Source organism: Delphinus delphis, chromosome 5 (assembly GCF_949987515.2).
Source record: "Delphinus delphis chromosome 5, mDelDel1.2, whole genome shotgun sequence".
Taxonomy (NCBI): Eukaryota; Metazoa; Chordata; class Mammalia; order Artiodactyla; family Delphinidae; genus Delphinus; species Delphinus delphis.
Window position 1 is genome coordinate 29,428,141 of NC_082687.1, and position 15,876 is coordinate 29,444,016.

General features: G+C 40.1%; 1 protein-coding gene across 4 annotated transcripts in view; it reads left to right on the top strand.

Annotated features, from left to right (window-relative positions):
- Window positions 1–15,876, top strand: part of DCLK2 (doublecortin like kinase 2) — a 156,738-nt gene that overhangs the window by 113,038 nt on the left and 27,824 nt on the right. For 2 of the 4 annotated variants that reach the window (XM_060012128.1, XM_060012130.1), the window contains 3 exons: window positions 7,487–7,562; window positions 8,704–8,812; window positions 10,446–10,503. In XM_060012128.1, the coding sequence (XP_059868111.1) occupies window positions 7,487–7,562; window positions 8,704–8,812; window positions 10,446–10,503 (243 nt within the window). The remainder of the gene's footprint in view (window positions 1–7,486; window positions 7,563–8,703; window positions 8,813–10,445; window positions 10,504–15,876) is intronic. The other 2 variants (XM_060012129.1, XM_060012131.1) reach the window with 1 other exon arrangement.

A 15,876-nucleotide genomic window follows, 5' to 3' on the forward strand; every position in this document is an offset into this window, starting at 1 on the left:
TGTTACTGGGTCCAAGCTTGTACTGCTCACCACATGACAGGCTAATAAATTGAGAGAGGAGTTGTTGAGGCAAGGAATAGAGACTTTATTGGGAAAGCCAGCAGACCGAGAAGATGGAGGACTAGTGTCCCAAAGAACCATCTTACCTGAGTTAGAATTCAGGCTTCTTTTATACTACTAGGGGAGGAGCTGTGGTTGGTTGACAAAAACTTCTTGGTGCCAGAATCCTTTGTTCTTGCAGCTGTCCAGGTAGTTCAGGGCACAATGTTCCTCTCACCCTCCAACAAGACAAATGTTATTCTCTGTTCTGCAACTTTTTATCTCTATATGAATGGGAAACTGTTATATCTTTAAAGGTCAGAGCCTTGAGAATGGGCTGTCCTGTATATTTCAGGCTATAAGCAACATTCTTTTAGTTATTAACTTGTAGCAAAAGCAATAGAATATAAAGGTTAAAGTAAAAGAAACATCCAGTATGGAGTCAGGTTTGTTCTTCCCTATTAAACTTTCATGGACTTGAGCTGGCTACCATCTCAAACCATGTACATGCACAGACAGTGGGTTCTCTTTACTGCTGTTCACCACTATGAACCAGTCACAAGTCTCAAGCACCACTGATTTTACCAAATGAAACCAAGTGTAAGGTATGGCTACAGATAAGAATACTTTGTACGTTACTAACCCTTAGGTGCTGATTCAGATTAATTGTTCATGTCTCATTACTAATACTGAAGTATTTCAAAGTAAATTATCACAAATCCAATATTAAAGTGATAAAGCTTTTATTTTTAAATGGATGCCTAATTTATACTGGTTTTCCTTCTAATTAATGGAACTGATATTTCTGATATTTTTAAAAAACACCACAAAAATGATAATGAGGCAAATCTATTTACAAGTAATAAATACTTGTAATAAATTCTAGTAATAAATACTAGAATACTGATTTTTAAAAAAATCTTCGGTACATTTCAGAGGTCATCTTTTTAAAGAAAAATTTTTCTTAAGATTGCTTTATGTGAGGAAAGGCTGTGTATTTATCGACTTGTATATTATTTGACTAAATTATAAGAATGTGATAATAGTTATGTACTCTGAAAGCATGTTCTAAATATACCCCAGTGAATATTTTGATCAGTGAGTCTGGTATAGGGTACAAGACTTCTTGAGGAGGTCATAGTGTGAGATTAGCCAAATAGCCTGGACTCTGCAGTCAGACCTGGGTTTAAATTCTGAATCCACATTTGCTGTGGCATTTGGGGAAGTTATATAACCTCTCTGAGCTTTGGTTTCTTCACAGATCGATGGAGATGATGATAATACCTAATTCATAAGATATAAAAGTACTCATTTTAGGACTTGGCACAAAGTAGGCATTCAGTAAACTGTAATGAGTTGCTTCTTTCCTTTTCTTACAAAGAGAACATTGTTCTTGAGCTATTGATAACTCACAATGGCTAGATTACTGGATGAGTGATAGAGAGAACTTAAATTAAGGTAGCTGGACGATTAATTACGATTACTGCCAGAAACTTCCTCCACAGAGGTTCTCAACCTTAGCTACACATTAGACCTTCTGTGGAGCTTTAAAAAATATTGATGCCTGGGCCCTACACGCAAGAATTCTTTAATCTGCGGTGCAGCCTGGCAATAGAATTTTTCAAATCTTCCCTCGTAATTCTAATGTACAGCCAAGGACAGAGAACCACTGCTTTATAACAACCATACCCTGGGGTTTATTCTGTTCTAAGCATTTAAAAGCGTAAGAATGATATTGGAGGAAAAGCTTTCCTAAGAAAGTTCTTGTAGACCAGGGATTTATTTGCCTGTGACCACATTTGGCCCAACGCCTGTTTTTCTCAATAAAGTTTTATTGGAACACAGCCATGCTCATTTGTTTCCATTTGGTCTATGGCTGTTTTCACGGTACAACAGCAGAGTTGAGTAGTTGTGACAAAGACCATATGACCCACAAAGGCTAAAATGACTCTCTGGCCCTTTACGGAAAATGTTTCTGACCCCTGCAGTAGGCCACTTAAAAATTGAATCGTAGTGCTGTTTTCCAAGATGCATTCGAGAAAGTCAACTCACTACGCAAGTATATCTGCTAGATTCTGTTCAAATGCTTCCTTTTATGAAAAACCAAAATGAAGTTGGGACTATTAAGTAGTTCTATTAAGTAGCATTAAGAGAACTATTTTTACTACATTTTTTTGAGAATTGCCTATTTCTGAACAAAACTTCACAATTTTAGTATAGCACTTAACATTCTCTTTAAATTCTAAGTTTTGTAGAAATAGGAAGAAATTTAATGTAGGGCACTTTGACTTAACTTCCTTACTAAAAATGTGGAAAGCTGGCATGTTAATGATTATCAAATGTACTTTCTCAGCCCTGAATGCCCTTTTAAATGAATCTAGTTGAGAGTACTGTATAGATTTTTCTGCTTGTTTTCAAGTCTTTTTTAAAAAGTTCTTAGCAGAAGTGGCTTCTTGTGCATTTTCCTTCCTTGCATACTCATAAAAATGGAGCTGCTGCTGCCAGAGAGTAGGTAGGTGGTGGCACAGTGGAGCAGGTCCCAGAGAATGTGCTCGGCAATGCCTTCAGTCTTTTTAATCACTTTCCTTCCTTCACTCACCAGGAAATATGTCCCCTCTGCTCCCCACCGCTAAACATCATCACATCTTTTTGAACCAGTTAGTAATTATGGAAGATATCTTGAAAGAACCCAGTTGCTGCCATCCGTTTATGCTTTACTGAGGAGCAGCTCACCCAAATGCAGCATCTAGGCACAGTCTTCGTGCTGTCTCATTTTCCTGGTTGGTGATGGAAGCATGAAAGCTCATTAGAATTTTAAGAGATTTAAAAAAAAAATGTTTAGTTGAACAATAGAAATGGGACAGGTTTTAATCAGGAATGCCATATTTTAATCTCTCCTTGCTTCAATAAGAGAATAGTTCTCTTACAAGGGACAGGGAAATCCATAAATTCTGCCTGGTAAATGGTGGGAATTCTGTAGTCATAGCTTTTGCCCTAGTGTTTTCCTTCCTCTTTTGTCTGCATGTCTCTCAGGGCACCGGGAATGCTTTGCTTTATATATAACAATAGACATTTCACGTTTGCCAGGGATCTGTCCAGAGATCTTGGTGAATACCCAGCTTTTCTTGGATTCTCAGAGCACCAGGCTTCGTTGCCAGGAGGTCACGTGAGCTTAATTGCTAGCGGTGTGATTCCAGCACGCCCAGTGCAGATTCGTGCTGTAGTGAAGTGGTTCCCTCTCATGGATCCTCACGGGCGTTTGTAACCATCAGAAGGAACCTTCAAATGGTTAGGTGAGGTTTCTGGGAAGGGTTTTAAGGGTGCACACATGCCTCTTCCTGAGACTGCAAGCTTCCGGCAGTAATGACCTTGGCCCTACATCTTTGCATCCTTTGCAGCCAGCACAGGTTGTAGCTGAGGGAAGAAAGGAAAACTGTCTGTGGGTCTAATCATGTCCTGTCTGTTGAGCTGTGTAATAATAAGATGATTCCCTCATTTCTTTATGTTTTCATTTTCTGCATGAAAGCTTTATTTTCAAATAAAGGAACATATTGGGGCAGGTAATCAGTTATGTCACTTCTGTTAACTCTCTAGTTTTTAAATGCTTGAGGTTTAGCACTTTGAAAAAAAATCATTCTGTTTGAGAGTCTTGAAAAGTAATCTTCTTGCCATCATTCCTTGCTAAGAAAGCTGCATTTCCTGGTGATTTAGTGAAAACTTTTGTCAGGTACACATGAAAGTAGCCTCTCACGTGGGCCTGCGCCCTCACCCTGCCCATGAGGCAGCCTCCGAGGCCGGGCTTCAGCCCAGTTGCTGGAGGACCAGCTTCCACCACCTGTTCTGGCTCCTTGCCGCCTCTGAATCCCAGCACAAACCAGGTTTGTAATTGCTGGACTGTACAGGGAATCAGGATAGGTGGGAATGGGGGTTTAATCAAAAGAAACATTGAGAAAGTTACAGGGGTTGACAGGAGCTCAGTAAACACTCCAGAGAGTCACGCATCCATGTGAAAATGTACAAAGAGGTAAAAATGCCTGCATTTTAGCTCCTTCCAAGACTTCCTTCTTAGCCCTTGAGTCAGAACATATCAGCTTGCGATGAACTAACTTACTCAAATTAGCTCAAGAAAGAGACCTGTGAGAAGAATGTTACCTGCTTCCAGGAGAGCTGAGCAAGCAGGCCTGGGGGAAGGCAGGTCTTCGGACCTCAGCAGTGGGCGTGGGGTCTGCACGCTGCACACTCCCTCCGGCTCTGAGTGTTGGGAAGGCAGATGGTTCCTTCAGTGCCCAGGCTGGACCCAGCCAGCTGTGTCCTGAGGGCGTGAGGCTGCCCCATTCTGGGCTGTGAGATACAGACATTCAGGCAAGCCAGCCACTGTCCACTGCTGCTCCCCGACATCAACAGTCCACCTCCCCCATCCCTGTAACCTAGAGGCAAGTCGTGATCAAAGGGGATCTTTCCAGTTATCTTTCGAGATCTAAAACTTTCCCCAAAATGACATTCTTCTTATCTTTATTCCATTAAGAACGTGGCTGATATGAGTTTAATTTGGATCTCTTATTCCCATGACTGACAGTTTTCAATCTAGGAAGAGTTGGATTAGAAGTGGAACAGACTTCGAATGAATTATTTAGCAAAAGATCGCTTATAGCTATTGTACGTTCAATAACCCAAAAGCATTTCTCTGACACTCACTTCAAGGCCCTATGCTAGGTGTTTTGAGGAAAAATACTAATAACTAATATTGAGTTATTGTTACATGTCAGTGATTGTGCTAAATGATTTTACGTGCATGAGCTAATTTTAATTCTTTAGCATATCTTTGCGCTAGCTGCTGCTCCTATCCCTATATTCAGAGCAGAAAATTAAGACTTAGGAAGTTTTAGCAACATTTCAAAGAAAACCAAAAGATTATTGGAGACTTCCCTGGTGGCGCAGTGGTTAAGAATCCACTTGCTAATGCAGGGGACACGGGTTCAAGCCCTGGTCCGGGGAGTTCTCACATGCCACAGATCAACTAAGCCCGTGCGCCACAACTACTGAGCCTGTGCTCTAGAGCCCATGTGCCACAACTGCTGAGCCCGCGTGTCACAACTACTGAAGCCCGTGTGCCTAGAGCCTGTGCTCCACAAGAGAAGCCACCGCAGTGAGAAGCCTGTGCACCGCAACGAAGAGTAGCCCCCGCTCACCGCAAGTAGAGAAAGCCTGCACACAGCAACGAAAACCCAACACAGCCAAAAATAAATAAACAAATAAATAAAGCTACTCAAAAAAATTTAAAAAAAAAGAAAGATTATTGGAGTTAATGTACGTGTGAAATACATGGAAAAAAAGTGGTGGGAAACAAGTTGGACAGGTAGGTAAGGGGATAAATCATGACCTGAGTGCCATGCTGAAGACGTGTGGGTTAGTCTGTTGGTAACGAAGACCCAATGAGTTTCTGGGATCCTAGGGGCGATGTCAGAACTATTCTTCGGAAAAGCTTCTCTGGCTATAATTGTGGAGTGGGAGAGACTGATGGAACTGAGGAGGCCTCTGGTAGAGGTGCCGAGAGAAGCCGAGGACAACCAGGACTGGGGTAGTTGCTGTGGCCATGAATGGAGCAGAGAATGCTGTGGTTTTCTTTTCAGCTTCCTTTTATGTTCCCTGTCTGGGGCTTGATTTTAAAAGTCTAGCTTTTAAACATCCTAGCATAGACTCCTGCTGGATTTGGACTCGCCTTCAATTTCAGCAGGAAAAAAAAAAAAAAAAAGAATAAAACAAACAAAACTCCATTTTGAAAAACTTTGTCCACCAAATTACCTGTATTGTGAGGAAACAGTGATTGAGGAGCCAGGCGTTCATCCGGCTGCAGCGTTTTCATCAGGTTAAGGGTGGCCAGAAAGCGACCCACACGCACACCCACGTTCCTGCACGACTACTCCCCTGTCAGCGTGTAGGACACAGACACTTATGAGAGGTGTGTTTGCCCCTGAGGAGGGGGCTCATTTGGTGGCTGTCACCACTGCTTTTCCGTGGCCCTGGGTTTCCTAGCAGGACACGCCGCTCCTGGTTTTACTGTCCACACAGGTGTGGTTACGTGGGACCTGAGAAAACAGCCTAAGTTTTACGTGCCTCTCATTCTTGAGGCTCGTATTTTATCCCCAAAGAACTTCTGGGTGATCCTGTTGGAAGGAATGTAAGTATTGGGGTTTCCTGGATTGAACCAAACTCAGCATCTGTGGGCTTCTCCACTTCACCCAGAGGAAGAGGGTGGACTCAGTGTCTCCGGCTTGTGGGCACTGTGGGAAGGGTAGGTCCCTGCCCTAGACCTATGCTATCTGTGCTTTCATTTAGCAAGTGTGAATTAAGTAGTGTGTGCACCAGGCCCTGTGCTGCACATGGAGGATGCAGGGATGAAGAAGGCACAGCTGCTCGGGGGCAGAAGCTGCCAGGATAGTTTGGGCATAGAGGCAAGCAAGTAAACATACCAGCACAAAACATGCCAAAGATGCTTCTCAGTATTTGGTAAGTCTTTTGATGTTTAAACTCCTGAAAGGAATACTTTTTTTTTTTTTTTTGAAAGAGAAGAAAGAACATTAAAGATGAAAGAGAAAAGATTGAGTTTGAAAGTGTAATAACCCTTGGAAATTAAGAAAAAATTCCATAAGCCTACAGAATAATAAAAGAAATAATAAAACAAAATAGTAATACATATATGAATAATAGTCATGATATGAGTTTTTCAGTTTACCTAAGAACTAGAGATATTTCTGTGTTAGACTGGGAACTTCAGCTTTTTGTGAAGTTGGAACCTACCTAAAAGCTTTATCTCTTATTCCCCTCTGGTTCCTAGTAAAAAAAACTTCTTATGATGCTTCAGAGGAATTCCTGCTGTCTTAGGGTGGCAAAGGAGTTGATTGAGCCAGGGCTGTTCTCTGGGTCCTGAAACTACAGGAGGGTGTGGAAGGTGATGCACTCCCGGACATGGGGCTGGACTTCTGAGAAGAGCTCGACCCTAGCAGGGACTCTGGTGGTCAGCCAGGGTGTGGGGAAGGGTGGGGAATGTGGGATCTGGGGACTCTGTGCTGACGTTCTTGTAATTATCTATAGTTCTAAGCCTTCTTGTGCCGCTAGTAACTACCTTGTTCATGGGTGATGCCGTGAAAGTCTCCTTATTTTACATCGTTGAGATCAGAAGTAACACAGTATCAAAGAAGAGTAACATGATTTTCCTGATACTAATATGAATTGAAAATACTGTATCTAAGGAAGAACTGTACTAATGGGATTGTATATAGGGAGAAAGGTGAGATGAGAAGCAAGGGGATGCTTCCTCTGTTTCTGTACCATTTTATTTTACTTTTTTTGCATTCTATTATATAAGCATTTTCTGTTCTCTTAAGGATGAGCTAGCTAAAGATTCGGAAACTTATCCTGATAAGTAATGGGCACTCTCCTCTTTCAGCAGATTTCTGCACATGGCCGATCTTCTTCCAATGTAAATGGCGGGCCTGAACTTGATCGTTGCATGAGTCCTGAAGGTAGTTCTCAGCCTATGATTACTTTTTTTTAAAAAAAATATTATTTATTTATTATTTTTGACTGTGTTGGGTCTTCGTTTCTGTGCGAGGGCTTTCTCTAGTTGCGGCGAGCGGGGACCACTCTTCATCGCGGTGTGTGGGCCTCTCACTATCGCGGCCTCTCTTGTTGCAGAGCACAGGCTCCAGACGCGCAGGCTCAGTAGTTGTGGCTCACGGGTCTAGTTGCTCCGCGGCATGTGGGATCTTCCCAGACCAGGGCTTGAACCCGTGTCCCCTGCATTGGCAGGCAGATTCTCAACCACTGCGCCACCAGGGAAGCCCTATGATTACTTTTGTAAGGGAAGCCATCCATGTGAGCTTGGTCGCCCCCCAAACCCACTTGTGCTAAATTGTCTCCCTAAACAGCAATGGGATCATGACACCAGTTAGCCTGTTTAGCCTTATTGGGCAGGGGTCACATCAATATGTATAGAATCTCGTTAATTAAGCTACCCAATTTCAGATTTTAGTCTTGGGTTTCCTTTATTTTTCCTTAGTGGCAATCGGCTCACAATTCCTAAATGTAGACTTTCCTTGTTCTTAGATATCTTTAAGTGGGTTTCTTTGTTTGATGTCAGCTATGTACAGGGCACTGGGGATACATTGTGAAAAGTGGTCGATCTTAACCACTTCCTTCTCCTGCCCCTCCCCCCTCTCCTTTTTGAGGACACTTTGAGCCAGAAATTAGCCTTAACAAGGTATCCTAAGTGGCCAGAATTTTCTTTACTAGAAAATCTTGAAGAGAGAATTTCTAAGATTAAGTCCCCATCATCATCCCCTCCCCCTTTCTCCAGAGTTGACAAAAAGTTTACAGAGTTTTGGTTAGACTTCCCTTTCACCCAAAGCTAATCACTTATTTTCAGCTGATATTTCAGGGGTTTGTCAGGTTTATTGATTTTGTTGGTTTCTGATTCCAACCAACAAGGCCAAAAGGAAATGGGTGGCTCAGGTGTTCTATTGAGAGAATACGCTCAGAGGATTTTCTTTAGTTTTACCACAGATTTAGAAATAACTCCATTGTGATTTATTATTTCACCCGTCTGTAGGAATCGAGGTGAAATGTGATGTGTTCACTAGACTTTGTGTTTATCCTTTTTTGCAGGTGTGAATGGAAACAGGTACTCTGAATCGTCACCTCTTCTTGAGAAGTACAAAATCGGGAAGGTTATTGGTGATGGCAACTTTGCAGTAGTCAAAGAGTGCATGGACAGGTGAGCAGGTAGTGAGGATAATGGTTTGTTCACCGACACATACGTTTCTCCTTTGGAGTTTATTCTTATCTGAATGAACGAAAGGCCTTCTTAAAGAGTCTACTCTTAGGGCTAGTGTTTTGCATGCCCACAGGCAACTTGACAGGGGAAAATGTATGTATACATGTAGAATATAAAACTGCTTTGTACTTTGGGAGATATATCAGGTCTCATCCATGAGCCAGAGAAAAATGGGAAAGAGTACGATTCATTTAAAAAAAAAAAAAAAATCTCCTATAGCGCTTATCTGTGCCAGGCTCTGTTCTCAGTGCTGTACTTATATTAAGTCATTAACCCTCTCAGCTAATAATTAATTGCATATTATCAGTAGTTCAGGATACATGAGCTCTGACTTTATTCAATATCAGAATCAGCCAACTTTTGCTCATATTAAAATTATATTTTTGCTTGTCCAGCCTTATTTTGTTTAAGGTCCTATTTTCTCATATGGTAACAAATCCATTCTGTTACATTCCAGGCCTTTTGTAAACAATATTAAAACTGGAAAAGACTCAGATTAGAGTCTTTGTGTTTATAGCCTGTTATTCTAGCTGTTCTAAGTGGTAATTTTTGTTGTGGTGGTGGGAGATGGGTGAGGGGGAGTTTTCCAGAAAGTTCTGGTGACTACAGTTTTCCTGTTCTGCTACATCGCCAGTGAAGCTTTACTGCTCCTTATATGGTACACAACGTAGCTCCCTGTCTTCTAAGCCCCTCTGCTTAGCTCTGGTACACAGATTGCTGCTCAAGCAACAAGCATCTAAAATATGAAATCTGAAGACTCATTAGAAATCTGAGGCAGTGTTTGGTTTCCATTATGGAGAAGCAGTTTAAATAAAAGTTATTCTTCCAAGGTCGGTCTCATCAGTGTGTACCGTGACCCCCTGGCAAAAGCAGCTTGTGCTTGAGAGAACTAACCTATTCCAAGAATACCACAGTGGTCTTTCTTGAACTGCTTTCCTATTCTAAAAGATGTATTTTTGACATGTTCAGATTAAATTATACTAAAGGTGATTAAAAGTTAAATAACAACATCAGGACTCTTGTGTCAAATGAATGACATCTCTAGTACCAGATATGGACGCTTAAAGGTGTGGATAAGGTGGCACCGGATCCTAAGTGGAGTTTTGGCTGAGAAATAGAAACTGAAAGTCTAGGGACTTTTCAGTTTTGAATTATGGGCTAATTAGTGACTAATGGACTCATGTAAAGACATTGATAAAAGAAAATTTTCTGTTACTTTGATTCATTTTTCTTAATTTTATTCTGTCTCCTAAGAGAACTATTTTTGAGATTTAAGTATGGAAGAACAGCTTCTTGTCCAAGTCTGATACAACAGAATTTAAATACTTTAAATATGTGAGTTACTTAATATTGTAATGATTAATACTTATAAAAGGAGATTGACAGTGTGGCTTTGTGGGTTTTAAAAAAATCTTTTGTGGGTATTTTTCTCCCTGACCCCACTTAGCATCCTCTCTGGTGTATAGAGAAGGAAGCCACTCTTTTTTCCCTGGGTCTGTGCTGTAGAGGAAATCAGGATGGATGGTGTCTTTGATTTATGTCTTTAAATGGCCTTCCTCTGATTATTCCATAGGTCCACAGGAAAGGAGTTTGCCCTAAAGATTATAGACAAAGCCAAATGTTGTGGAAAGGTACAGTATACATAACTGTTTTGTAAAAGAAACTGAAAAAACTTAGAGATGTTTACTGCGGTGAAGGAATTTAAGTGGTGATTTGACAAGATCATAATAGGAATAGTCTGCTGATAGTAGCAGGGGAAACCTTATCAAGCTTTTTTTCCCCTGCCATTTTTCAGAAACCTTAATCCTAAAACAGTAAATTGATTTGATCTCTGTCCTAACCATTGAAAAATACAAGTTCTTCTCTCTGGGAGATGTCTATATCAAAACCCAGCAACACACAAAAGGTGCCTCAAGAACTGTGAGGGTTCTGAGACTTTTCAAACTAAGAAATTAGCCTTCCAGCTTTGTAGATGTGGCAGAAGACACAAGATTCCTGGGTCAGAGACAAAAACTACTACTGGTGCCACAGCAGCTAGCATGAGCTCCATGCTTGCACTGGTTCCCAAAGCCCACAGAAGTGATGCAGAGGGGCCCAGCTGGATGCTGTCCACACAGTGGGTTTGTGTCACAGTGGAGGACCCCCAAGCTTAGGAACCCCCCCAATCTTATGAGGCGGCCACTAGCATCCTACCCAGCCTCTGCCCCAGAGGAGAGCATTATTTTTATTATCATGGTCAGGAAACAAATCGCCGTCCACCCCTGGGGGAGACCCTGTCTCTGTGTTCCAAGGGTGTTTGCTATACAGACATACTTGGAAAGATAGTTTGTAACTAAAGATGATGTGGGATGTGCAGAAACACCATGGATTGTCTCCCCAAGTGGATGAACTTTTTTCTCTGTCCTACTCTGAAGATGGGACTGGGAAAAAAAATCAAATGATAGAATGCTGCTAGATTACTGCCATTTCAACTATATTTGAAAGGATAAATATTCTACAATAGTGATGACAAAGACCTTTTTAGATTCCTTTCTGGCAAGTAGCATAGCAGTTAAGAGAGCAAGCTCTAGGGCCTTCCCTAGAAGGTGGCGCAGTGGTTAAGAATCCACCTACCAATGCAGGGGACACGGGTTTGAGCCCTAGTCTGGGAAAATCCCACATGCTGTGGAGCAACTAAGCCTGTGCGCCACAACTACTGAGCCGGCACTCTAGAGCCCGCGAGCCACAACTACTGAAGCCTGTGTGCCTAGATCCCATGCTCCGCAACAAGAGAAGCCACCGCAATGAGAAGCCCGTGCACCGCAATGAAGAGTAGCCCCTGCTCGCCGCAACTAAAGAAAGCCCACGCACAGCAACGAAGACCCAACACAGCCAAAAATAAATAAATAAATTAATTAATTGAAAAAAAGAGACAGAAGTTTCTAGATCTCATGGTCCAACTCTGAGTTCCTCGCGCTTGTGGTGCTGAGCACTTGAAGTATGGCCAGTCTGAACTGAAATGTACTCTCAGTGTAAAACACAACAGATTTTGAAGACAATGCAGAAAGAAGAATGTAAGATACTTCATTAATATCTTTTGTATTTGATTACATGTTGAAATGATAATATCTTGGATATATGGGGTTAAATGAGTTATACATTTTACCTACTTTTTATATTTTTTAACATGGCTACTAGAAAACTTAAATTTACATGTGTGGATCACATTTCTATTGAACAGTATTACTCTAGAGCCAGATTGTGTAAAGTTTAATTCTGGCTCTGCCTCTTTTTGCTGTATGACCTTGGAAAAATTAGTTAACCCCTGTGTGCCTCTGTTTCTTCCTATAAAATGCAGTTGTTAATAATATCGAAGGCATAGGTTATTGTGAATTAATTGAATTAAGGCATAGAAAACATGTAGAAAAGTACCAGTATATAACAAGAATTTAACACGTGTTAACTGTCAATATTATTAAGTTATAGCTAGGAGGATTTGATGTGATAGTAGTGGTTTTATATTTATGGACCTCCTAAAACTATTCTTCATCAGACATTTACAAAATTGTGTATTTTTAACAGGAAATTTAAAATATTATGATACAGTGTTAGAAGAGTCTTCTCAGAGACCCAGAATGGAAAATCCAATAGACAAATTTGTCATACACTTTTTTTTTTTTTTTTACTACATTGTGACAGCTAATGAAGCAGAGTCTGTGCAAAATGCCCCCCTTTTCTTTGAATAAGGTTTTTCTAAATGTAATTTTCTTTAACTAATTCTGTGTGTTTTCAGTTATTGTGCTAATAATTTTATTACATTTTCAGCTGCAAAGCCTGTCTCCATATGTAAGTAGGTGTTGCTCTTTGTATCTGATATTGTGTGATTTAAGCAGAATGTGTCATAATTTGGGGAGCCAAGTTCTAAACAACTGTATTAAAGTATTTTTTCAAAAAAGTTTAAAAATAATTGCTCTGGTAAGGATATTGTTTACGTGATTAAAATTTAAGCAGCTGTCTCAGTAGTTGAAAAAAAAATCTTTATGCAAAAAAATTCAGTCTGGTACACTAAGTATTGAGGCAAATGAATAGGTCACTTCAAACATTTGGATCTTATTTTTCTTTGTTATTGAATGTCATTTTATTTTTATAATTCATGATCATATACTTATTTCCATCCTTATATTTTGCTTATTTGAACAATTATTTCCACATTGACTATATAAAATTATAATGTTAAAACTTTAAAAAAAAACTGAAGAATAGTTGACTTACAATATTGTGTTAGTTTCAGTTGTACAGCAAAGTGGTTCAGTAATTTTTTCAGATTATATTTCATTATAGGTTATTATAGGATATTGAATATAATTCCCTGTGCTATACAGTAAATCCTTGTTACTTATCTATTTTATGTAAAGTAGTTTGTATCTGTTAATCCCATACTTGTTTTGTTCTAAATAGGTAGATTTTTCCACTAAAGCTTATATTTAGGAAAAAAATTGATATAGAGAATTTGCTTTTTTTTGGCAGCAGGGGCCACTCTTCATCGCAGTGCGCGGGCCTCTCACTGTTGCGGCCTCTCGTTGCAGAGCACAGGCTCCAGATGCGCAGGCTCAGTAGTTGTGGCTCACGGGCCCAGTTGCTCCGCGGCATGTGGGATCTTCCCAGGCCAGGGTTCGAACGCGTGTCCCCTGCATTGGCAGGCAGATTCTCAACCACTGTGCCACCAGGGAAGCCCAGAATTTGCTTTTTTAAAACAAAATCTAAGGGGAGGTATTCAGCCACTCTTCGGGGGCATCGTTCGTTACCTCTGCCTTGTGGGTTGTATACAGAAAAGTAATAATGATGAAAATAATATCAGCCATTTATCAAAATGTATTATCTATCCAAAATGTATTATCTATCCATTTATCAAAATGTATTATCTATCCAGGCTTGGACATATAGACATTTTGCACATTATCTTTAATGACTTGCAACACAGATGTACTGATTTTACAGATAAAGAAACAGAAATTCAAATTAAATAGCTTCCCAAAAGTCACACAGAAGCAGAGCAGTGATTGGACCTTTGGGCTAGTTGGTTGCACAGCCAGTCTACACTGGCCAATCTACCATGATCCCCTCTCCAAGTTCAACTTATGCATTTGTTCCTATAATAAGAACCTGGGAAAAATTCTTAACCTCTGGTTTTCTGTTTGCTTTTCTGTAATGTACACGATTAATTCACTTGTTTACCTAACATTTGATGTTTGTGCAAGATACTGTGCTAGGAATAAGGTAATTTAACAATACCAGTTCCGTAAAAGTGTTATGGGAGTTCAGGGTAGCACATGAGAGAGAAGTAGGTGCTCAGTGGAGATGCCTTAGAGCAAGAAGCATTCGAGCTGGATTTGAGCAGTAGGTACGGCTTGAGTAGGCAGTAATGACAGAAAAGCTTTTGAGGCGGCCAGCGCAGCCTGAGTAGAGGCCCAGAAGATGGAAAGCATGTTGGGTTCTTCCAAGTAGGAAGTTTTCTTTTTCTTTTAAAAAAATATTTATTTATTTATTATTTATTTATTTTTGCTGTGCTGAGTCTTCATTGCAGCACACGGGATCTTCATTGCAGCATGCGGACTCTTAGTTGCAGCATACAAACTCTTAGTTGCGGCATGCATGCAGGATCTAGTTCCCTGACCAGGGTTCGAACCTGGGCCCCCTGCCCTGGGAGTGTGGGCCACTGGACCACCAGGAAAGTCCCTCAGTAGGAGATTTTCTTAAATTGATTTATAATGTTGTGTTAGTTTCTGGTTTACAGCAAAGAGACTCAATTATACATACGTATTTTTTTCATATTCTTTTTCATTATAGGTTATTACAAGATATTGAATATACAGTAGTTCCCTGTGCTATATAGTAGGACCTGGTTGTTTATCTACTGGTTTGGCCAAAAAGCTCATTCGGTTACTGAATCTGTTGTTCAGTAAAGTTCTTCGTGAAAATGAAAAATGTGTCTTTTATTTTTACTTTAAACCAAACAAACTTTCTGGCCAACCCAGTATTTTATATGTAGTAGCTTGTATCTGTTAATCCCAAACTCCTAATTTATCCCTCTACCACCCCCTTTCCCCTTTGGTAACCATAAGTTTGTTTTCTATATCTGTGAGTCTGTTTCTGTTTTGTAGATACGTTCATTTGTGTTATATTTTAGATTCCACATATAAGTGATATCATATGGTATTTGTCTTTTTCTGTCTGACTTACTTCACTTAGTATGATAATCTCTAGGTCCATCCATGTTGCTGCAAATGGCATTATTTCATTCTTTTTATGGCTGAGTAATATTCCCTTGTATATATGTACCACATTTTCTTTATCCATTCATTTTTTGATGGACGTTTAGGTTGCTTCCATGTCTTGGCTATAGTATATAGTGCTGCTATGAACACTGGGCTGCATTATCTTTTCAAATTAGAGTTTTCTCTGGATATATGCCCAGGAGTAGGATTGCTGGATCATACGGTAACTCTATTTTTAGTTTTTTAAGGAACCTCCATACTGTTCTCCGTAGTAGCTGCACCAATTTAAATTCCCACCAACAGTGTATGAGGGTTCCCTTTTCTTGACACCCTCTCCAGCATTTATTATTTGTAGACTTTTTAATGATGGCCATTCTGACTGATGTGAAGTGATACCTGAATGTAGTTTTGATTTGCGTTTCTCTGATAATTAGCGATGTTGAGCATCCCTTCATGTACCTATTGGCCATCTGTATGTCTTCTTTGGAGAAATGTCTGTTTAGGTCTTCTGCCCATGTTTTGATTGGGTTGTTTGTTATTTTGTTATTGAGTTGTATGAGCTGTTTATATATTTTGGAAATTAAATCCTCATTGGTCGCATCATTTTTGCAGGTATTTTCTCCCAGTCTGTAGGTTGTCTTTTTGTTTAGTTTATGGTTTCCTTTGCTGTGCAAAAGCTTATAAGTTTAATCAGGTCCCATTTGTTTATTTTTGCTTTTATTTCTATTGCCTTGGGAGACTGACCTAAGA